At 39.5% G+C, this 22,994-nt stretch overlaps 1 protein-coding gene across 1 annotated transcript in view; it reads left to right on the top strand.

The window, feature by feature from the left end:
* The window catches only part of ALK (ALK receptor tyrosine kinase), a 226,155-nt gene that overhangs the window by 115,813 nt on the left and 87,348 nt on the right, over nucleotides 1-22,994 (top strand). The window contains exon 4 of the mRNA XM_039707697.1: nucleotides 5,350-5,477. Coding sequence (XP_039563631.1) covers nucleotides 5,350-5,477 — 128 coding nt within the window. The remainder of the gene's footprint in view (nucleotides 1-5,349; nucleotides 5,478-22,994) is intronic.

The following is a 22,994-nucleotide window of genomic DNA, read 5'->3' as shown; positions in this document are numbered from 1 at the left end:
CCTCATCCATGTCTGAACTTCTCTAAAGTCTGAAAATGTTTGTATCTAGGATTTTGGGTTACTCTGTCACTGAAGACCACAGTTATTAGTTTCTCTGTAAACTGATGTGTATTGCAGATTCTAGGTATCTGAGACAGTTTCTTTCTTGATGCAGCTTCAGTGAAAGACCTGATGGATCTGACTTGTAATGAGACACTGAGCAGTGCCTAAGCAATACAACATAGTGTTTTGCTTTGCAGTATAAAAGTTTAAATTAAAATGTTAAACTGCAGGATTTTTTATTGCTTGAGGCAGTATCCAGACAGATCATCACGGTCATTATGACCACTGCTGTGGTAGAAATAGGCCATGATGTTGAAGGCTATGTGATAATAGCTCTGGGTACAATAAGTGATGCCTTTGTCCTTGCAGTTGTCAGCTTACTGGGCTGATTCATCACTCTCTAGAGTGCTTGGAGGTCATGCAGAGGATAACAGGAGTAATCTGTTACCTGCTGTTGTTTGCTTTTGGGTCCTGTGTTTCACAAATGCAGAATGGTTGAGGCTGGAAGGAACTCCTGAGATTGAGTAGTCTAAGTTCCCTTCTGGATGCTGAGTGAGAAGCAGGTTACCCAGATCTATATCCATTCCCATTTTAAATATCTGGAAATAGAGGCTACATAAGATTTCTGGGCAATTTGTTTCAGTGTTCAGTCACCCTTAAAGCAAGCAAGCTTTCTCTTGTGTTTTAATGGAATTTCTGGTCTTTCAGTCCAAGGAAAGTTCCTTGTTCTTGCCTTTCATTGGATACCCTTGTCCAAATCTGTCTCCTTTCCATTCACCTATAACAGATCAACACTGATAAGATCCTTTCTGAGCCTCCTCTTCTCTTCTCTTGCTGTCTAAGCAATCCCAGCCTCCTCTTGTATGTCAGATGCTCCAGTACCTAAATCATCTCTGTGGCTGTTGGCTGGACTCACTTCTGTACCTCGTGTCTGTCTTGTGCTGGAAAGGTCTGCACTGGACCTGGTCCTCCAGGAGTGTCTCTCCAGAGCTGAATAGTGAGGAAGAATCACCCCTTTGATCTGTGTTTCCCAGTGCAGCCTGGTAAACTATTGGCCTTTCTTTTCACTGGGGACATGTTTCTAGCTTAGGCTCGGTATTTTGTAGGGCCCACAGGTTGTCTTCTGCAAAGCCGCTCTCTGGCCTGTGCTGGTGCATGAGGTAGTTCCTCTGCAGAGGCAATGCAGTTTCTCTTTCTTGAATTTCATGAGCTTCCTGTTGACTCAAATTTCCAACCTCTTCCAATGGCAGCCCAGCTGTCCCGTGCATCAGTTGCTTCTCCCAGTCTTGCTGGAAGCTTGTTGATAGCGCAGCCCGTCCCATGATCCAGGTCATTGACGAGGACAGAAAACACTATAAAACCAGAGGTGTAATACCCCCAGTGACTGGCTTCCAGCTGGACTTGGTACAGTGGTGATAACCCTCTAAGCCAGTCCACCTCAAAGTCTGTGCTTCCATCAGTCAGTGATGATGGGATGGGAGAGAGTAATGATGGGAAACATTATCAAGCCAAGACAAGCAACATCCACTGCTCTCCTCCTTGAGCAAGCCTATCATCTCAGCACAGAAACCTGTCAGGCTGGTGAAGTATGACTCCAGTATGGGGTTCCATACATGGTGTTTCCCCATCTATCCCAAAAGACAACTGAAGTGGCTTCTGTTACCTTGCTAAAATGCTTTCTAAAATTAGATTCATAGCATGTAGACTATAGCAAAGCAGTCAGGGTAACCCTGATGAAAGGAAGAAATCATACATCTGACTCCATAATATCAGAAAGCTAATTAATTACTTTATTATACTATATTATTCTATACTATATTACACCACAACTAAACTGAATCTGCACAAACACTCAAATCCACTGTACAGAATCTTTTGACTGTCTGCTGACCAACAGTCTGGACACGTGCTTGGCCCTGATAGGCCAAGGAAACAAAACACCATCACTTTGGGTAAACAGTTTCCATGTTGCATTCTACTTTTGCACAAACACAGGCACAGCAAATGAGATAAGAATTGTTTCTTCTTTCTCTGAGGTTCCTCGCTGCGATTCCCAGAAAATATCCTTGGGAATTTGTGCCTTGCTTTTCTCTGTGAAGAGAAATGCAGCCACAGCAGACCACTGATAGAAATTTAATAAAGCTACTGCTAAATAACATCTAATATGTATTGGTTATGCTGAAGTAGATGTTGCTGATGCTGCTGCCAGGCAGCCTATATATAGTACAGGATGTGCAAATGAGTATGGGTCTGTGTAATACAGTGTGTTATATAGAAGGTCTGGAGATCAGAGTCCCAAATCTGCCACAGAGTGATGCCAGAACTGATTCCTATCTGAGTTTGCCCACAGGTGCCTCTGGTGACCCTGGAGCTATTTTTAGTAACCCTGATAAATCCACCATTTAATGTCATCTTTGTCTCAAAAGTAAGAGGCTGGTACTTGGTATTTCTTTTCACATGAATCTCTGAATATCAGGCAACCTATTGTAGGAATTTGTACCACGAAGTATGAATATATTTTGTAATGAATCTGGGCTTGAGTGAGTCTGCGTTTTCCAGTCTTCTGTTGTGGTGATATAAAACACCTGCTTGGCAACAGCTCTGGGAGTTAATAAAGTTTCTGTGGTAAACTATGAGAGGCCTGAGAATCTCAAACTAAAGTTATTGCACCAGTAACTCAAAAAAGCAATTCCTAAAACTCCTGGCACATTTATCCAGAGGGTTAGCAGTAACACAGAAATGGAAATCATTGTTGAGAGCCACTGCGTACTTGGAATTAAAATCCATCAGTCTTCTGAAGCTGAGGAAAACAATTTTCATGACATACAGATGCTTTTGTATTTCATAATCAAATTTCATCTAGGGTTGGTTTTGGCTCTATTTGTAGGGAAATTTGTATCTTCTAATCCTTATAATATACCTAAGTTGAGATGACATGAGAAGAAATAACTCGCACAGAAGCTAGGCATTTTAAAATACTCTCAATGCTTTATTCTATTTAATTTCAGCAAAAGCAGATTTATCTCTGGGGGGAGTGGGACAGAAAAAGAGTGAGGATGCCAACATCCTCCTCTCAAGTGAGAGCCTAGAGCACAGAAGGTGGAAGATGAGATGTGGAAATGAAAATAACTGTAAACAAAAAATGAAATTTAGCAGTCTATTTTCACTCTTCTCAATGGAAAAAAGAGGGAGGAGGACACCTAGTAAATCATTAAAAAGCTGTGTTTGCTTTTCTGAGTTGCACATTGAACTGCAATAGCTGCCAGCAGGGTCCTTTTGTAACCCTTGCTTTGGACTTCTCTTTAGGTCCTTCACATACCTGTCAGCAGCTTCCTTGCCTGCTGGGAATTTTGTTTGGTTCAGTGAAGCATAATGACACCACTGTGTCCCTGAGGAGACAACAACTTGTCTGCCACTGGAACCAAGAAAAGTCTCCTAGCTTCTGTCACAGTGCAGGGTCTGCAATTTAGGATTGATCCATGTTCCTAGCAGCCACAAATGATGGTCAGTTGTTGCAAATGTCATACACACATGTTGTTGTATTTCCTTTCAGAAGGGTTTCTGAACTTTATAACATCCAAATTCCGGGCATGCTTCTGGAGAAGGAAATTCTTGTAATGGATGTTAGATAAGCTGTGTAGTTTCTTGTGCTCAGAAGATCTGTTCCAGAGGGTTACCTTCCCCCCCAAAAAAGGTGTTCTTTTTCACAGCTCATGGACAAACACAAATACATATACAGGGAGACAATGGGGGTACTTAAAAAGGAAATATTTTTGTAAGAGCAATAAAAAATGTGGGGTTTTGTCAAAGGGCAATGCAAAATTTCTGATAACCAGAAATAATTACAGTCTTCCCCTAAAATGCTTAATAGTGGTGTTTAAAAACAACTTAAGGAAACACAATACATTTTTGGTCTCATCTTTCAAAAGTTGCAGCTGGAGCTGCATTTCATAATAGGCTTTGTTAGGTCCTGTTGGTTTCTTAGGCTCCAGCTGACCATTTACAGTATGCTACAAAGGGACTTTTCCCTTGGTGCTGAATTCTTCCTGTAACAGAAGAGAAATGTGAAAAAATTGAATTAGTAGTGGCTGAGTGACTTTACAGAATCTCTTGCCCCTGATCATGTTTATGGTTAGTGAGCAGGCCCTGATAAACTGGAGTGAAACAGGGGATGGGATCCATATCACTGCTGAGGTGATACGTGCCTCTTGGGAAGCAGCCCTTCATAAATGGTGTCAAGTGGTTTTATTGGCAGCCTGTGCCCAAGGATGAGAAGGGAGATGGGTCAGACCATGTTATTGTACAAGTATTTAAGTCCTTAACATTTTCCTTGCAGAATTCCAGAATATTGGCAAAAAGACAGATGTTTTCATTTTTTACTATCTACCTTCAGACATGTCTTGTGGGATAGAGAATTGGAATCGGGGGTCTAGGAATAATTCTTGTGCTCTCTGACTGGAAGTTAGTTCAGGTAAAGCAGCCGACCCAGCTGATCAGAGGGGAGAAGGTAGACATTAAAGACAGCCAGGAACTGATGTCTTCTAGCATCTCAGGGAATAAATAAAGCTCAAGCAGGCTTTTTGTTCTCATTTACTCTTGGCAACAAGCAGATTAAGTTGTACCGCTCTTGGAGTGTGGATGTTAATCTCCTGGGCTGCTAATTCACTTCCTTGATTTACTTACTGGGAATTTTTGTCATTTGGGAGGGAGGTAAGCAGGAAAAGAGGGACAGGAAGTGGAGGAGGAGAAATGGCATGTTTTAGATGTGGTGCTCTGTGCACAGGTAGATGTTCCGGCCAACTGCTTTAGAAGTAAAATGTGTTACTTCAACTCGTGATGCAGTGCTGGGAATTAGAGCTATTGTACAGCCCTGGAGACTGCCTTATTTCCTGAGTGACTAAGAGACTTTTTGGTAAGACTCAGAAATGGTATTTAAAGGGGATGTGCACGTGTGCTACAGATTTCACAGCTTGCTTTGCACAGAGTTTGGTTTCCTTTAAACAGCAGGCAGACATCTGGGGGCACAGAAGTGTGACAGAAGAGAGCAATAAGCTGCTGTTTAGTTGGGTTTCCACATCTTAGCTGGGTGGAAATCTTGGTGCTTAGAATTTTACTTTTGCAAAATCCATGGGAGGGAAAGGTCCTGACCATGGGGCACTGTGAGGGAAGTGAGGACTCGGGTAGGAGGCACAGTGTGACCAGCCATATGTGGAGCTGCTCCTTTGGGGGATTTGGTATTTGTAAAGTAGTAGCCTTTCTTACAGCTCTTCTCCTGTGTTTTTTCCTCTTGCTCTGTGATGAGACCAGATGGGTGTTGCTTCAAAGGAGAGTTGGACACCTGGAGAAACCATTTCGGATCTCCCTGGAATATGTTCCTAATGGGAACAAGAGCGTGGCAGCCGTGGATTCCTTTGCCATGAAGAACTGCAGTTCAGGTAACAGAGTATTTTATTGTTTCTAACTAATAGTGCTTTGATGCCTTTTTGGAGAGAAGCACGATTTCTGACTGCTGCAGACGCCACAGAAGGAAAGGTTCTTGTCAAATGAATAATTTAAATTTAAAAAAAAATAAATAGGGTCCCTCTCAGGGAAAGATCTTTTCTAATGTTACCTTAAAACTTTCCTTCAAGAAGTTAAAAGCGAGTTTGTTGGTTTGGTTTGGTTTTTTGGTTGTTTTTATTTATTTTTTTTTCCATTTGGGAAGAATAGCTATGAAAATTTAATTTTGGGAGAAAAGAAGCAGTATTCATCCTGACTTGCCAGATGCGTATCCTGACAACTTCACTTTTCTGCAGCAGAAAGTAGAACAGATGAGGGGTTCTCAGACAGACATCTTGCAAGCCATCTTTTTTTAATGATCATGGTTACAAATTTCAGGGTTGTTTTTTAAACAACTGTGGAAATCTTGATTCTAATAAAGTATGCCTTTATTTGGCAATGTTCCAAAGCAGTTATTGCTGAGCAGCCCCTAATAGCTTCATGTAATGCGTGGAATTCTAATAATGGGCAACCTAAATGGGGGCTACTTCTTTAAGTAGAAGCTATGTAATCAATCCAAGTATGTAAATTCACTGCTCTGTGCCAGAAGCAGCTGCATATTAGTTCTACCAGTTTTATGGACTCTGTGAATCATTCTGAAATCTTTAGGTGGCGTGTCAGTGAAGAATATTACTACTTATAGCTCTTAACGCATTACTTTTTGTCCATTTTATTTATTTGGAGTAGTGCTGAGTTGAGCTGCATGCCCTTCTTTTCAACCTCTCTAGGACAGGGAAATGTGCTGCAGAACATACATTATTTTGGTCATTTACCTTGCTCTCCACAAAGGCCAGTTGTATTAAAGGATTTATTGCACTGTTTGTACATAAAGGTGCTCTCTAAGCTCCAACAAGGAGCAGCCTGACATTGTGCTGGAAGCAAAGGCATGTTCAGACAGAAGGTGCCTGTTCTGCTGCTGGTTTAAGGACACAAGTCATCCACAGTGCCTTGGGAATTCAGTGCAACAGACTGTGGGCACAGGAACTCCTGTCTTGGGAGCACTCAGGGGCGAGCCTGAGGTGCCAGACTGGGAGTTCTGACCAACAGCAAGCAATGCTGTGCAGATGATGGATGTCAAGGGCTGAGGCCATGTGGATACATTCTGAGCAAAAGAAGGAACAAATCTCCCATTTTGCCTGCAGATTTGTAGCAAACAGCTACTCCTCTGCCCTGCTTATAGGACACAGTGTAAGAACAATGCCACCAGAGAACAAAACCACTTGTTCTCTTATTTTCGGTTGGTTTAGGTCACTAAGCCTTTTGTGTACAGCTGAAGATGTGGCAGTGTACTTTTACAAGGAAAGAGGTGGTCATGAGCAGCTGAGGGTGACACCTTAAGCTTGGAGAAAATAGGGAAAGCAATAAGAAAAGATTAATCTAAATCTAATTTTTCTGCAGCTGTTAGAAGCCTTTGGGCAGCTTAGCTACTTGGATACCTTAATGCTACTGAAGCACATAAAACATGGTTGAATTTGAGAAAGAAATATCTAATAAATAGAAACATTCCTTCAGCCTGATTTTTCTAAGCCTTTTGAAGACCATAAACACAATTTAAAAATAAATCAAAGTGTACATACAATCTTAGGAAGTTAGGCCACCATTTCCATAGGCACAGATATAGAAAAATCACAGAATATGATGAGCTGGAAGGGGCCCATGAGGATCCTTGAGTCCAAATCCCAGGCCTGCACAAGAGTCACATGTGCCTGAGAGCATTCTCCAAGCCCTTCTGGAGCTCTGTCAGGCTTAATGCTGTGACCACTGCCCTGGGGAGCCTGTTCCAGTGCCCAGCCATCCTCTGGGTGAAAAACAACAAAGGTTTGAAGAAGGTTGAAATTTGAGGTTGGAATTTGCTTTTGCATGTTTGGTGATTCCTTTTTTTTTTTTTTTTTTGAGTTCCTTAATCATAGAAAAGATTTTGCATTGGAAAAAAATATTTCATCTGAACTGAAAAATAACAGTTTAAAAAATTTAAAAACTCAAAATCAAAAAAGTCTAGTTCATTGTCACTTGAATATCTTCACATTTCCCAATTCCCATAATAGAAGGAAAGTTCTTACAGTCTTTTCTCAACCTTAGGATTCGAATCTGATCAGAGAGCCCCTACAGTCAATACAAAGACTGCTTGTACTTCTGTAGGTTTTGTCTCAGGACAACTTACAGGTAGCGTTGCCTGGACTGCTACAACCAATTGACTTTCAATTACCGACTTAAATGTGAAGCAAATTGTGTTTGTCAGTGTGTAAAACCTAAGCTATTGATTGCCTAATTCTCTTTCTTACAACTTACTATTTAAATAAGAGCAGTAGCCAAAGGAAAAAAAAAATACAAATTGCAGAGAAGTAATATATTAATTTAATAACATCAGTTAAGAAATTAGTTACTTATACAAGTAAAGTAATTGGTACAGTGGCATTTTATAGTGGATGGTAATTTCTAGTAATAAAAATAGAGTTCATTTCCTAAGTAATGTATTGACTTATTTATGATATTTAATGGGTTTCTTACTGATTTTTTTTATTGCAGTTGTAAATTAATTAATTTGCTAACTTATTTCCAAAAGTCTTAATTAAAGTACTTATTAACAGGCACAAGTAAAAGACAATACATTGTTTTACTTAGCAATGTTCGATTTACCAATTCTAAGTAAATTTTTACCTACGGGGCGTGGAGACCAAATGCTTCTGAAATGTCTTAAAGCTTTAATGATGCTCCAGGGCTGTTAAAAGCAGTTATTTCAGACACTCAGCCTGTCCAAGAGGAAGCACTTAGCTTTCAAGTTTTCAAGCTCAGTAAGCAACATAAAAACCATTTATTTTGGAGAGAGGAGAGACTGTGTGTTGTTGATTAAGTTAATGCTTCTGTCCACTCAGCAACTGCCTTTTTTCAGTAGATACTCAAAGTACACGGAAACACACATTACCTTTGGAGCTGGTAGGCAGTTAGTTCTGTAATGATCTGATGGCTGTAATATGTATGCAAATTTCTGAAAGTTGGAGTTAAGGTTGTACTAAAGGCAAAATCCTTGATCAAAAGCACAGGACCTCTCAGGAAAGAAAAATTTTGAAGATCAGGAGGTGATTTTACTGAAAGAAGAGAGAGCAAAGGAAGAGTAAAAATACAGACTTACAACACATCTGAAGAAATATGATCAACTGCCAGATAGAATTTTTCATGATACCACTTGATAAATATTCTAGCAGCAGATTTATGAATCAACTTCAGGAGATCAATAAGGGCTTTCTCCAGACAGGATTGCTTATGCATCTGAATCATTACTAAAATGATGTTTCTGTGCATTCAGACAAAACCTGGATATGTATCATTTCAGTTTTCCCACATGCTCTCTTTTTGCAGTTTGTCTTATAAATTAATTCGATGACAGAATGTTGTGGTTAACTGAACTTAATGAAATACCAGTGAGCCCCTTTTCAGAATGAGTTCTTGATGCTTCCTATTGGAAAATTGGCTAGAAAAGTTAACCTCTTCCCTACAGAAAACTGAGATTACATCAGTGGATCAGAGAGAATCACAGAACAGGCCAGGCTGGAAGGAACCTCAAAAGAGGTTCACAACTTTTTGTGTGAAAGGGAGTCTGGGGGAGATTATCTAGAACTTTGACCAGCTGCATCTTGAAAACCTCCAGTGATGAGGTCTCTACCACATCCCTGGGGAGATGCTCCAGCAACTGCATCTTCTCACTATAAAAATAATTAAACATACGTTTCAAATTGAAGCCCTGCATGACACACAGTTCATTTAGATGTTATTAATTGAAAAAGGTTGTATAACATTTAAGTAATTTTCATTTGGGTAGATTGCAAGATATTTACAGAAATTTTCTTAAGCCACTAGATTAATTGTGACAGTAGTTTATTTTCATTATTTGCTAGCTGTATTTATGGGATGGAGGAGAGAAGGTATGAACCTTCAGTAGAATCAACCTTGTCATCTTATATGGTCTGGAGATCCACTTCTGTCCAGAAATACAAGGGGACAGGTGAACAGAACAAAGAGCAGTCAGTATTTTGTCATTGTTATTAAACTGAAAAATAAACATGATTTAAAAACCAAAAGTAGTCATAATTTCAGGAGTAGCTGTTTCTATCTGAGGTTTAAGATTAACATTTACCATAACATTACTTGGCCTGTTCAGGTAATTTTTTTGTAAAGGAGCTGGATAATTTCCTTTGGCATTAATGCCATGGTTAAGAACCTTACAGAGCCAGAGAAAAGGTCCAGAGCTAATTGAAACCAGCAGGATTATTCAGTATATTGGCATTATGTTTCTTCATTTAAAAAAAATAAAATTAGGTAGACTGGCTGCCTTTTCCATCAAGTGGCCTATGCTATTTATACAGTTCAACTGGTCTGGTTTTCCTGTGGGTCTAATTTCACTAAGTAGGCATTTGGAAAAGCCTTACTATTTTAAGAGTATTTGCTTCCAAATGCTTTGGCGACCACCTTCTTTCCCCATTCACCTCTGCTCCCTCATGAGCTATGACTGATTATTCTGACTTCAGCTTGTGTGCCAAAAACTATCTCTAACCTGCTTGTGTTTTAATCCTGTAGGGATCTTGTGTCAGAGAAAATGCTGCTTTGCAGATGAGGGTGGTGGCTCTAGTGAAGTTAAATAATTTTAAAGTCATTCTAAAGTGAAAGTTATGTCACTTGTGGTTTGTGCCAATTTAGGTAAAATAAATTTAATGAACTTGTTATGGGGCTTATCTTTGTTTTCACTTTCATCTTTTTAAAATGAAGTTATTGTAATGCTAGGAATAAAAAAAAATTAAGCAAATTTAGTTTTAACATTGCTTCCAGAAGAGGCACAGTAACTCAATTACTGGTAGAGTAGCTTCTTGCAGTAATGAATTAGTGATTATGCATTTCTGTTACTGGCTGTGAACACCTACTTCTTGCAGAGCCAGATTTAGACCATGGTGGGTATGTTGAATAATTTAATCTATTTAGAACCTTCATATGCTCATCAAAGTAGCAGCAGGGGGGAAGCAAACCTGAATATCTAGAGAATTTGTGTTTCATAGATCTGCTATGGCAGTTTGGTGATCAATGGGACAGAATGTCCTATTCTTTTATTTAGTAATCAACTGGCTATATATTTGGGGTTTTAAGATATGGAGGAGGGGGATATGAAGAAATGTTTTATAATGCACTTAAAACTCATCTTTAAAATAGATGTTTTCATGCAGAAGGTGGAAAGGCTTGAACCTGCCACAGCAGCTCCAAATAGGTGTGCCTTACCAGAGTGAGCATGTTGATCCTCTCTAACTTAGAAAAGGTTAGGTGGCTTGGGTTAAGAAACAGAATTGAGAATTCTCAGCCTTTAAAATCCAAAGCGTTAATAGTCTGAAGAGAAGGACCTGTTCATAAGAAGTACTAGGAACTGCTCAAGAGACATTGCAAATGTTGGCACTTGTAGGTCTTAAGTACTTTTTAACACCTTGAAGAATTGGCCAATACATTATCTTTTTAATGCTGTATATGATTTTTATCCTGACCTTCTCCTTTAATTAAGGCTTATTTCAACAGGGGAGCCATTGATTCAGTGAAAGAAAATGAACTCTGTAATCTGCTTTCCCCAAATTGAACTTATTTTTATTACTATTAATTGCTGCCACTTACTTCTTGTGATGTTTTAACTGCTTGGATTTATTAAAACAATCATAGGATTTGCTATTATCATTTGAGAAATGGGAAGGACAATGATGATTTACGGATGACCCAATGATTTTAAGCTGGTATTACTCCAGATTCAAAGATTTATGCAATCTGACTCCACTGTGTAGGTAGATGACAGTCTCACTCTCCCTTTTACTCTCCGTAATAAACCCCAAAAGACTGCTAGCCTGTAACAGAGGGCATGGAGATCCTTGATTTTGCAAAAGAAAGAAGGACAGTTGTGATCCAAGTTCTGTTTTATATCCATGAAGTTTCCTATTAGCTGTAGGAAAGTTTTGTTAGTTCAAATAGATCTGGTGTTTGGAGTTGTTAAGACCTGACTGTGCAACTTGATCGATGTTTATGAAGAGTTGCAATGGTCTTTGTGTAGAACTGAGAGACAGTGGGGAAGCTTAGAAAGTCAGAACAGAAGAGGGAGAAGATAGAGCAGAAAGGAAATGAGCCAGACTGAGTCAGCAAAAGAAGAGAAACAGAGAATCCCAGAATGGTTTGGGTTGAAAGGCATCTTAAAGATCATTTAATTCCAACCCCTCTGCCATGGAGAGGGACACTTCCCACTAGGCCAGGTTGCTCAGAGCCACATCCAACCTGGCCTTGAACACTTCCAGGGATGAGGCATCCACAGCTGCTCTGGGCAACCTGTGCCAGTGCCTCACCACAGTGAATAATTTCTTCCTAACATCTGAACATTTTCTCTCTCAGTTTGAAGCCATTCCCTCTTGTCCTGTCACTACATGCTCCTGTGAAAAGTGTCTGTCCACCTTTCTTGTAGGATCCCTGCAGAAAGAGGGAGAGATGGTGACAAATCGCTAACACTGAAAACAAACGACAGGATATCAGGCAGGAATAATTGGTCTAGATGGTGGAAATGATTAAAAAGTTTGACCACTTAGAAAGTGATTGGAAGAAACATTTACAATCCAATTAATTAACTAGAGCAATCAAGCTTAATCAGATAGTCACTCAATCAACCAGACTGAACTAACTAAGTGGATAATCTGTTGAACCGGCAAAGAAACCAAGTGAGGGAAATGCAGTGAATTGTCAAAATTTAATGAAATGCACAAGAATTAATCCGTTAACATTTAAAATTATCAAAAGCAAAGATAAATATGTAGGATGTTCAGATGGAAACTAGTCTCTTTTGGTGGCACATCTCACCAGAGCCTCAGAGGCATTAATGAGCAAAAATAGGTTTTGGAAGATGAAGAACAAGAATGAAGAGAATGTGGCACAATAAGGAAAGAAGATATTCTGTGTTTGCTCGAAAATTAAATAATGCTAACAGCAAGAATCTTATTTTTTTAAAAGCCTGCTTAAGTGTCGCACAAATGTTTTGTACTGAGGTGGTTACCACTTCTCTGCGGTAGTGCAGTACACACAAGATTGAAAAAAGGTGTAATTATTCCTCTTTCTTCACAGGATAGAGTCCTTAAGGTTTTGGCTCAGGGCACTTCTGTACCTCAGGGCTTATCCTCCGAAATGTTCAAGTCCAGCTTGGTTTCTGTGTTTGAGAGTCTCACTGTAAATCTGCCCCAGTCGTGCCATAAGACCCTGTCCAGCTCTTCCGTCTTTTTGTCCAAAGCCTTCCCCTTCCTGGCTCAGGAGCCCGCAGTACACACAAGATTGAAAAAAGGTGTAATTATTCCTCTTTCTTCACAGGATAGAGTCCTTAAGGTTTTGGCTCAGGGCACCTCTATACCTCAGGGCTTATCCTCTGAAAAGTTCAAGTCCAGCTTGGTTTGTGTTTGAGAGTCTCACTGTAAGTCTGCCCCAGTTGTGCTCTAAGGCCCTGTCCAGCTCTTCCCTCTTTTTGTCCTAAGCCTTCCCCTTCCTGGCTCAGGAGCCCTGCTTGCTCTGCTCTGTCCTGCTGTTTTCTTTCTGGCAGGTCTACTGCAGTCAGCTTTCTGAGAAAACCGATTGCTAAATTAACCCACAGAGGTGGTTTGTTTTGTTTTGTTTTGTTTTGTTTTGGTTTTTTTTTTGCAGCTCTTCCCTCTTTTTGTCCTAAGCCTTCCCCTTCCTGGCTCAGGAGCCCTGCTTGCTCTGTCCTGCTGTTCTCTTTCTGGCAGGTCTACTGCAGTCAGCTTTCTGAGCAAACCGATTGCTAAATCAACCCACAAATTTGTTTTGTTTTGTTTTGGTTTTGGTTTTTTTTACACAATCCTGCACTGTATCCAGCATGGGAGAGGTGTGGCACCTTGGTGCCAACACTGAGGGATACAGTGACAGTCTGCAATAGAGCAACTGAAACCAAAAAGCCTCGACCTTGTCATTCCAAATCACATCTGTAACCCTTAAATAGAATGACAACTGAATAAAACTACTGCACTGGGGTTTTTGTTCCCTGAAAAGTTTAAGAATCTGTAACGTTGGACTAAGTTTTCTCAAAAGCTGTGCTCTTTTAACAAACGAAGGTCCTTTATGCTGTGTTTGGAGATTCACAACCAGTGGCTGCCCATCAGAGTCTCAGGCAGTATCATTAAGCCTGTATGTTGCAATTCTTTTACTCTGAAGTTGTGAAAAACGTGGGGAGAGAGAGCAACGTTTAAAAGCTGCCAACTGACTTTGGAGCACAAATTAATGGGAACCACCCTCCTTAGTCCCCTAGGAGTTCTCCAAAATGCCATCATTACTGCCTGGCACTGAGACATGCCTTCCATCATGAGGATGAGAAGGGAGGCAGCTTCACCAAGTGCCTCCATAAATGAGGTGTGCAGGGCTTTTATGAATTGAGCCTTTGAAAGCCCTGCTAGCAAGGCTTATTGATCCAGAAGTCACACATGGATGGCAAGATCTTAAATTGCAGTCAGTTTTTATTACATGAAAGAAATTTTAAGAACATACCTTTTCCCCTCCCTCCCTTTTTAAAATTACTGCCTGCTGAAGTTTTCTATAACTGGGAGGTTGCAAGAAATTAAATGAGTCAGCTGGATCCTGGGTCCAATTCCAAAAGTGTAATGTTCATGGAACATGATTGATGTAGTATCAGTGAATTTGTAAGCATAGGAAGAGGTTTGGAAATGGTTTTTTTCAGATCTACAAGGAAATATAAGTATAAATTTTTCAAGTCTGTAAGAAACATTTGTCATGTTCCAAAAATATCATCAGTGGTAGATCTTTGATTTGATGTGAATACAGATGAACAATGCAGCTCTTTAGATACCTAAAAACTTTGAGAGTTGAGAAGTAATCCATCTGGTTCTGTGAGATGATGGGCTGTGCCTTACTGGGATCTAAGCTATTTTGGTGGAATTGGGTGCACCACAATCCAGAGTAAATTATTTCTTGGAGGGTACAGAATATTCCTTGCACTTAAACCCAAATGATGGACTGGATTTTTAAAACATCATTTAGAGCTGTAAGCAACAACTGCATAAATCCAGCGTTAGGTTATGTGGTACAAAACCAAACAACAACAAAAAATTATGAAATTTCAATATTTCTGTAATATTATCACTGTTGCTATTGATTTCTAAAAAGACACAAAGACACTGTTGTCTCTTTAAGCACCTCATGGAATAACTGTATATGTAGACATGTTCATGAGCATCAGTTAATGAAACCATAACAAAAAGAAAGCAATTGCTGTGAAATCAGAAACATTAAGTGCAAAGTTTTGGCAACAGTGTTAACTCAGCCCTCCTGTGCACTCTTGTTGTACACATCAGTAACAGAACAGTAGGAAAATGACTCACCTGTCTGCAAAAATTGCCAAGTGGCTTAGACAGCCAAGTAAAGGAAGTATTTCTTCCATGGGAGCTGTTTCCCAAAGCAAAGGAAGTGAGTGACTATGCAGTTACTTGTGAAGAGTTTCTGCCAGTGAAATTACTAAAGCACATTGCACATCATCCCAATAACTGTTGGAGCCTCAACTGTTTGCACCAGCTTGAAGATCTGCCCCTATATATTTATCAAATATTTTATTTATATATTTATCAAAGCTTTTGAAAAAGGAAGAGCCAAACAAGAGGTTTGATAGCAACATTGCTGATTTGAACTTCAGTTATTTTATAATTCCTCATCTCTTCACAGCCAAGTGAAGAGTCAGGTTTAAGTTACAGCTGTTCTTTTGCTGCAGATAGAGGAGGCTGAAGCTGCCAGAGGATTTGCAATTATACATCTTACTGTACCATTATATAATTTTTTTTTTAAATTAACAACTGGTTAAGACATGGAGAAATGGAAATAACCTTTTCTGTTCTGTGTTGGAAAAGTTCTGTTCCAAGGGATGTTTGCACTGCTCATGTTTGTACAGAGTGCTTTGCCGTGGTCTTCCATGTTTATGGTGTTTATCTTCTGTTTTCTTCTAGCTTCATCTTCGGAGTACCTCTAGCTTTCTCTGTTCCCAGGTGAAATCAGGCAATTCCTCTCATTTGGACAAGCCTACTTCTCCTCTTTCCCTTTAGCCATAAAACATTTTAGCCTGTCTAATCTAATCACAAAACCTTTAGGGCAATTTCTTTTCCATTATAAGTTTATATTGTAGTAAATAGTCTTCATCTTAATTGTAGATTTGTAGAATGTGAAATAATTTGTGTCTTTGTGTAGCTCCCCTCAAATTATAATAAATGTACTTCTGCTTGCTGGTTCTGTTCCTAGCAGTACTAGGCACCAGCAGTAATGCATTACAGTTGTCTTTCTCAGAACATTTCTGCCTGGTTCATATGACTTTTTTTGATTTTCAAGTAAACAGTGCCTTTCTTTCCTGGACAATTAGGGTAATTTCTTAAATGAAACCAAAGTGTCAAGATGAGGCAGATGCCACCAAATGTTAATTAGTCATGCAAAATAACTCTTCCTACAGTGCAAGCCCACCATGATACTGTTCAGTAAAGGCTGCAGAGAAGTTTATTACGGTTTCCATTTATTCATCTTGCTATACCATCTCAAAACAGTAGTCTCAGATGAAATGAAGAAAGTTTCTTTTCCAGTTTACAGAGCCAAGCAATGGACTTGTCCCTTTCTCCCTATTTCTTTATCTTAATAGCGTATAGGTGACCTTTTTTAGCATCTCTACATTCTGCTGATGCTGCTTGCTTTTTTCAGTATCTGAACAAAGGCCAGAAAATACTTTCAGTGGATGGAAGAAAAAAAAAAAATTCCCCTAAACTCAACTTGTGAAGCTAATTCAGTTTGCAATTCTCAGTCTAGACCTCAACTGAACTGTCAGGGAATAAAATCTGTATAATAAACCAGTCATCTAATTCACAATATCGCAAGATTCAATCTCCCCAGGCAAGATTTAGTTCAGACATTCAGGTGCTTTGTTGTATGAAGTTAGACAAGATGGTATTCATCTTTTGTGACTTCAGCTATCTGAAAGTTAGGCATCATGTCAAAGCTGGTCTCTAGGGTCCCTCTGTAGTCAACAGAGAGAAAAAGAGGCACTTCAGAGGGCAATTCATCCCACCTTTAACATCATCGCATCATCAGAGTGTCAGAAAGGGGACAATGCTTTGGTTGAAGAATTGCTGTCTGGGATTTCTAACAGCACTATCCTTTTAAAGGCAGTGGGTGCTTTAATACCTGTAATCTAGAAGGTCTGCCCACCAATTTCTCACTTGTGAATGAATAGGGTCAGGCGAGGAATCTTTAACAAACAGATTCTCTATTGAATGTTCTCAACACTCACTGGTTACCATGCCAGATCAATCATTTTAGAGTAATTGTTTTGCAGGAGTTTATTCAGAGTCTGTTAGAATAAACCCTGAAAAAAAATTAAATTACTGTTGAGTGCAAGATTAATGTTGCTATCCAGGCATATTGTACAAAACCAGCATTACCAAAACAGGCTTAATTCATGCAGCTTTTACTGGGTGCTTCCAGTCAGACCTAGAAGCTACCCTGCACTTCTCTGCACAGGGAAACCTGTGTGAAATATAAATCAGAAATCAACCCCATGTTTTTCAGCCTCTCTAGATATTTTATGAATGTGTCTAGAAAAGAAGACATATTTCTAAAAAAAACCAACAAACACGGTTCTTTCACATTCAGGGAGGAACATTCAGATACAGAAGTGATTTCTGAACAGTGAAGTGGGTGTTGGTAGCAACAGAGCTGCAACCCAGAGCCTTCTAATGGAGTCCTGTAGATCATATTTGAGACCCCAAACCAGGCTTTTTGAAAAATCTACTTAAATTGAGTTGCAATTGGATATTGGATCCCATGCTGCTTTCCAAAGAGTGGTAATAGAAGATCCACATTAATTTTTCACTTACTTCCTTACCAGGAGGTGCAATCCCTTCTATTGCATTATCTTGTTTATTTTTATTACCCTTGTGAATGACTCTGTCACTTCTGTTTAAGCAGAAGCAGTAACTCAATCCCTTAATACAGCCTTAAACAACATTGCTTCTAAATGAGGTTAAGATCTGTATTATATGCAGCATTTGTCTTGAACCTTAATTCAGCCTGCTTCTGAAAGGATATCTTGTTACATTCAGGAGTAAGTAATTTCAGATCCAGTTCCTGGTGATCATTGAGTTCTAGACTAAATTTCAACTGACAGGACTTCTTAGGCATGATACACTGTTGAAATGCATGTCAGGGAATTTCTGTTCCAGTATATTAATGTAATCAATGTTTCTTCTTTACCAGAAAAATTTAAACCAAAGTTTTTTACTGAAGAGAAAATTGTACCAGGTATGAGGTTCTTTGGGGCTTTTTGTTATATTCTGTTTTAATAATATAAAATACTATTTTAAAAAAGGCTTTAATCATTTCATGTACATAACCCAATCCCTTTATTTCCGTCTTTGATTTAAAGAGAGGTCCCTCTTGTGCAGTTCTTAACTGAGAAACAATTTCCTCAGAGTTTGACCATACTTGCAGTTTCTTTTTCCCATTCCCCTTGGTTTAGAAGCAGATTTGATCTGAATATTTCAGATAAAGTCCAAGCTGTGTTTGAGTTTTCCCAAAGCTGCAAAGGTAAAGGGAGTTAGCAGCCTGATGTTCCACAGTATGCCCTCTGAAAAAAAGGAAAGCAAAATACTCCCTCTTGCACAAAGTGCTTTGCATGGGCTAGTAAGAACATTATTATGTATCAGAATTATCTAACATATTAGAATGATGGTTTTTAAAAGGGACTAGAGAACAGCCTTTCAGCAGGTCACGTGAGTCTGGGAGATGCTTCAACACAGCCCAGAGAGCAGCTGTCACTTGGAAATGAGAGAGGGTCACATAAAATCCTTGAGTAGGTAAGAATTGTTGTGCTGGTGTCACCTGTCTGACTTTGCCTGAAATAAATTAGGGAGTACTTGCACATGCTGCTTGATCAGCGGATCAGGAGGGAAAGCAGTGGTGAACAGATGGAGGCAATAACCTCTCCTGCCAGTGCAGCTGGGGAGGGATGCCTACCTGCAACCAGAGGGACTTACCTGTTCCACAGCTACAAATAACTCCAGGATCTCACCACAGCCTGCTGTAACTCATTAGTGCTGGCAGCTGTGAGCTGCAGTGGTGTTGCTAAGGCTGGAGTCTTGCACTGCCAGGAACTTGTGGAGGGGGATACCTTTGCCTTGTAAATTTGTGACAGCATAGTTGAAAGTACTTGGGTGTCTGGTGACTCACAGTGAGTAACACCCAGAGAAAAGCACAAGACACAGACTTTGTTTGCAGTATTTGGGCCAAATACTCAGATCTCAGGGCCCTTCTGGGGCAGTTCTTGCTGCAATTTCTTCAAGAAGGATTTCTGTATTTTATCAAGTGTGTAGACTCAGAGATGGATATTTCATGAAAGTACCATTTTTGAGAAATACATTGTGTTCTTAAAGCATCTCTCTACCTTCAAATGTGTGCATCCACTTAAAAGATGTTTGGGTCCAGATTTGGTGCTGTTAGGTTTCTTTTGCTGTTTTCCACTACAATGAAAAGCAATTTCCACTTGGATTTTGGAAATCTGAACAGTTCTAATAGTATCAAGTAACTTTGATCAGAAATTGAAAGTGTCTTTTCATCATCTCATCCTAAAACTGTAACAGATATTCAGTGTTTCATCTACAGAAAATTTAATAACTTAGCCACCATCAAAAATTGTTTGACACCAAATATGCATTGCTGAGTGAAGGTAGTGATTTATAACATTGCATGAGAGATGTTAGTATCTAATTTACTGCATTAATCAGTGAATGCCAGATCAGTTTGCAGATTGCATGTAGATCAGTTTAATCTGTCATCTTAATTGTCAGTGAATTTTTTAATGTTGAGTTTACTTTAACTGTTTTCCAAGCTGCTTCTCACTGAGATGGAAATAGCAGTATAATAACTCTACAGTGCCCACGTGAGACTGTGCATGCCTCATGGCTGGTTTTGTGCTGCTTTCCACATCTGAGGTTCCCTCAGCTAAACCTGAGTTTTGCTAAGATTTGCATGGTGTGATGTGTGCCAAATGGAGAGAGCGTTGTCAGCCCTGCCAGTGCTCATGTGGTAAAAAGTTGTGTCTTTGGTGCTCTGGTTGAGGAGATTTCAGGGGACAGCACCGAGCTGAAGTGACCCAGAGCTCTCTCAGACATGCTGCATTAGCATGTGGCAGTGGCTCCAGTGATTCTGTCACCCTGTGCTTGTGATTTGGTGACACACTCTGCGTTGCCTTCACTTGAGAGCCTCCGTGGTGTTACACGGGGTAAGCAGCATGCTCATTTATATATATATTATTTTAATAATATCTATATATTCTATAATATATCTATAATTTTTTATATATTATAATTTTCTAATATATATATTCTATTATTTTTATTTTATATATCAATTCTAGCTTGTTTTTATTCTAGCTTGTTAAAAAAGCAACCTGGTGGGACAAAGCTGTTCAAAGTGCAAACTTAATATGTGTTTTGGCAAAGCAAAATAAGAAAAATTAGTGGAAGAAAACAAGTTTTCACACCTTCTCCCTGGACTCTAGGAGGTGTTTTTTTATTGGAAAATATGTTAAAAGGCATAAAGAAAGCATGAAATATATGAACTGAAAAAAATTTTGAACAATAGCAAGTTTCCTGAAGCTAACCAATGTTTTATTTCAGGTCAAATATAATCTTTTGAAGTACTGCTGAGCAAACATTTTCCTCTACAGGAGACATTTTCATTTTAGATAGCTCTTAAAAATGAGATTTTTTTTCTGTGAAAAAAATTATGCTATTCTAAAAAGTAGCAAGGCCATATATTCCCCACAAAATGGTTTTTTAGTTGTTTTTTTTTTTTTTTCTGTCACAGCAAAAAGAGACTTATCCAAAGTCTTTGTCAAGCAAAGAGGCTTATCCAAGGTCACAACAGAAGAACCATTTTGGAAATTCTGACCATCAGATTCCTGATTTGATAGGCAGCATTTCTGGAGGTCATTTGCTAGCAGTGCAAGGCCCCTGCACACACAGTTGGAGTCTGGTTTGAAGGACCCCAGGAAAAGATGCTGGACTGCTGTGTTTGTGCTGTTTAGTGCTCAGTCCTTGATTATTTAATTTTTTTCCTCATTTCCTTTTCCCTGAGTACTGGGGAAAGGATACCAGGCTTTTTATTTCCAAGAATGCCCTGGATGACCGATAGCTTGGATTTGGCACCCTGTCTTTGCCAGGTCTCAGTTCCCTGGGCTGCCCTGCTGCTCTGCTGAGCACAGAATGCAGCTGCTGCTGTGAGCCCACAGGCCTCTGAGCTTTCTGACCCTGTCACCACCCATGGGACCTTGGACCATTGATTTTATCCACATTAGATGCTAGGGCAAGGCACTTTTATCATCTTTGTGATACCTCATTGACAGACTGTTTAAAATTATATTGCTCACTAAAAAGCAGTAGTAATGACCTGTGGGATGGAAGGAAGGGCACGGTCCAAGAGGAGTTGAGAGACTTTGCTGTAAGTGCAGCTGCACAAGAGCCCTGCTGCTGTCTCTCAAGAGGTCCTGGAAAAGGGGGCAAGGCATTTTTCCTGGGGGAAGGAGTAGGGCAGTCGATTTTGTTACTGGTATTTCAGTAAACTCTCTGAATGGAGATTCCCTGTGTCTTATGGGTTGCCTTCCTGGCTTTGAGATACTGCAGTGATGTTAAGCTAGTGGCATTCTTTATGGTGGTGAGCTGCCTCCACATCCCATTAAGTTAAAGCCCTGGGAGAGCTGGAAGTCAGGTATTTTAACTATTCTCTTTGTAAAAATATATACAGTGGACATATAAAACCTTTGCACCCAGTATAACTCACTATAGCATGGAGAGGACCATGGGCAGCTTAAGGTGAGTGGAAGTACAAATACAGTGACCAGTGGGGCAGAGTAAGAAACAGGAGGAGTGTCTGTCCCTAAGATGGCTGCCCTTATCCAGATAGCCTTTGCCAGAGAGAATTCCTAATGAAATGTGTACAAAAATTAATATCAATGATTACTTGGACTTTTAAATTGATACTTCAAGATCAAATGTAGACACACGTAAAGTAGCTTTGAGGTCTCCCCTAGTCTATTTTATGGCCAAAAGAAAGTTTGGTGGTTCTTTTTTGATTGTTCAGTGCATTTGTGCACTTTGTACTGCCAAGTGAGTGTGTAAGCTTGCTTACTGTAACCCTGTCCTAAACTGGTGGTGTTTTTTGCATCAATACCTTCTTTGAAACGGCACCATGATCCAGTAGATGTTTGGTGGAGTTTACACATAATTTCACTGCTTCTTGTAGCTGGTAAATTGGTTCATATTTCTCTTTTCTTAATTCCTGGTATGCCTAATTAGTTTTTGATTGCCAGTCATTTGGAATACTGTGCCTGTGTGGATGGGTATTGGAGGATATTTTACTGCCCCTGCCTGCCACAAGACCAGACTAACCCCATTTACTTTGCTGTGGGGCTACCATTTCATATTCTCTTTTTATCATTTATTTTTTACCAGAATGTTTGTTTGCTAGGACTTGATGAAGAGCTGTGTTTCTTCCTAATTCTTTATTTTGTATAATGAATTGTTGAACAGTTGTAAAGGATTTGCCTGCTAGGAAGAGGTATATTTGCATTTTATAAATAGATTTATCTAAAGTCAACAAGGTGCTATGCTTTGCTGAAACCTACCCAGCTGGGAGGAGCATTTTACGTAACTGCAGTAGCAAATTTGTGAGAATTTAATACTACTGCTGACAGTAATTAAGTGATTAATTAATGGCCAGCTGAATAAGTTAGCAAAATGGGGGGAAAATGAGTTGGAAAAATCTTGAAGGAGAGCTTTCACTAAACAGAAAGCTTATTGGCAAAGAGGATATAAAGCGATATTTTGGGTAGACTTTATGTTTTATGGTGCCAAATTTAAAGAAGAGGACTGCTAAGAAAATGACTGCTCTAAGTAATTGTATGCAATCTCCTGAGAGTTGATTGCACACTTTATTCATTGAAGGGTAAAGGTTTCAGAGAAAACCTAGAGTCAGAGAGAGGGGGAGAAGTCATGCTCTGTCTCCTTGATCTGTCTTTACTCGTAGCAACAGTTTGTTAAAATTCCTATCACTGTATTTAAAATAAGTTCAAGAGCCATTTTAATATTATTTAACTACTCCACTCTTAGCCTAACTGCTCTACTGCTGCTGGCAGCCCACAGGCACCTCAACCTCAGGGCATGGTTATTCTCTGTACTCATATTGGTCAACTCTTGCAATCCTCTCTGCATCTTCTTGTACTTTTGGAACGTGATCTCATGTGGAAAGCATTAATCAAAGAGTCTGTCAGCATGCCACAAGAGAGTAGAGAGTCTGCCTGAAACCAGGGTGGT

The sequence above is a fragment of the Passer montanus genome, unplaced genomic scaffold, assembly GCF_014805655.1.
Source record: "Passer montanus isolate IOZ18808 unplaced genomic scaffold, ASM1480565v1 scaffold2, whole genome shotgun sequence".
Classification (NCBI taxonomy): domain Eukaryota; kingdom Metazoa; phylum Chordata; class Aves; order Passeriformes; family Passeridae; genus Passer; species Passer montanus.
This window is presented reverse-complemented; position numbering and strand designations above follow the sequence as displayed.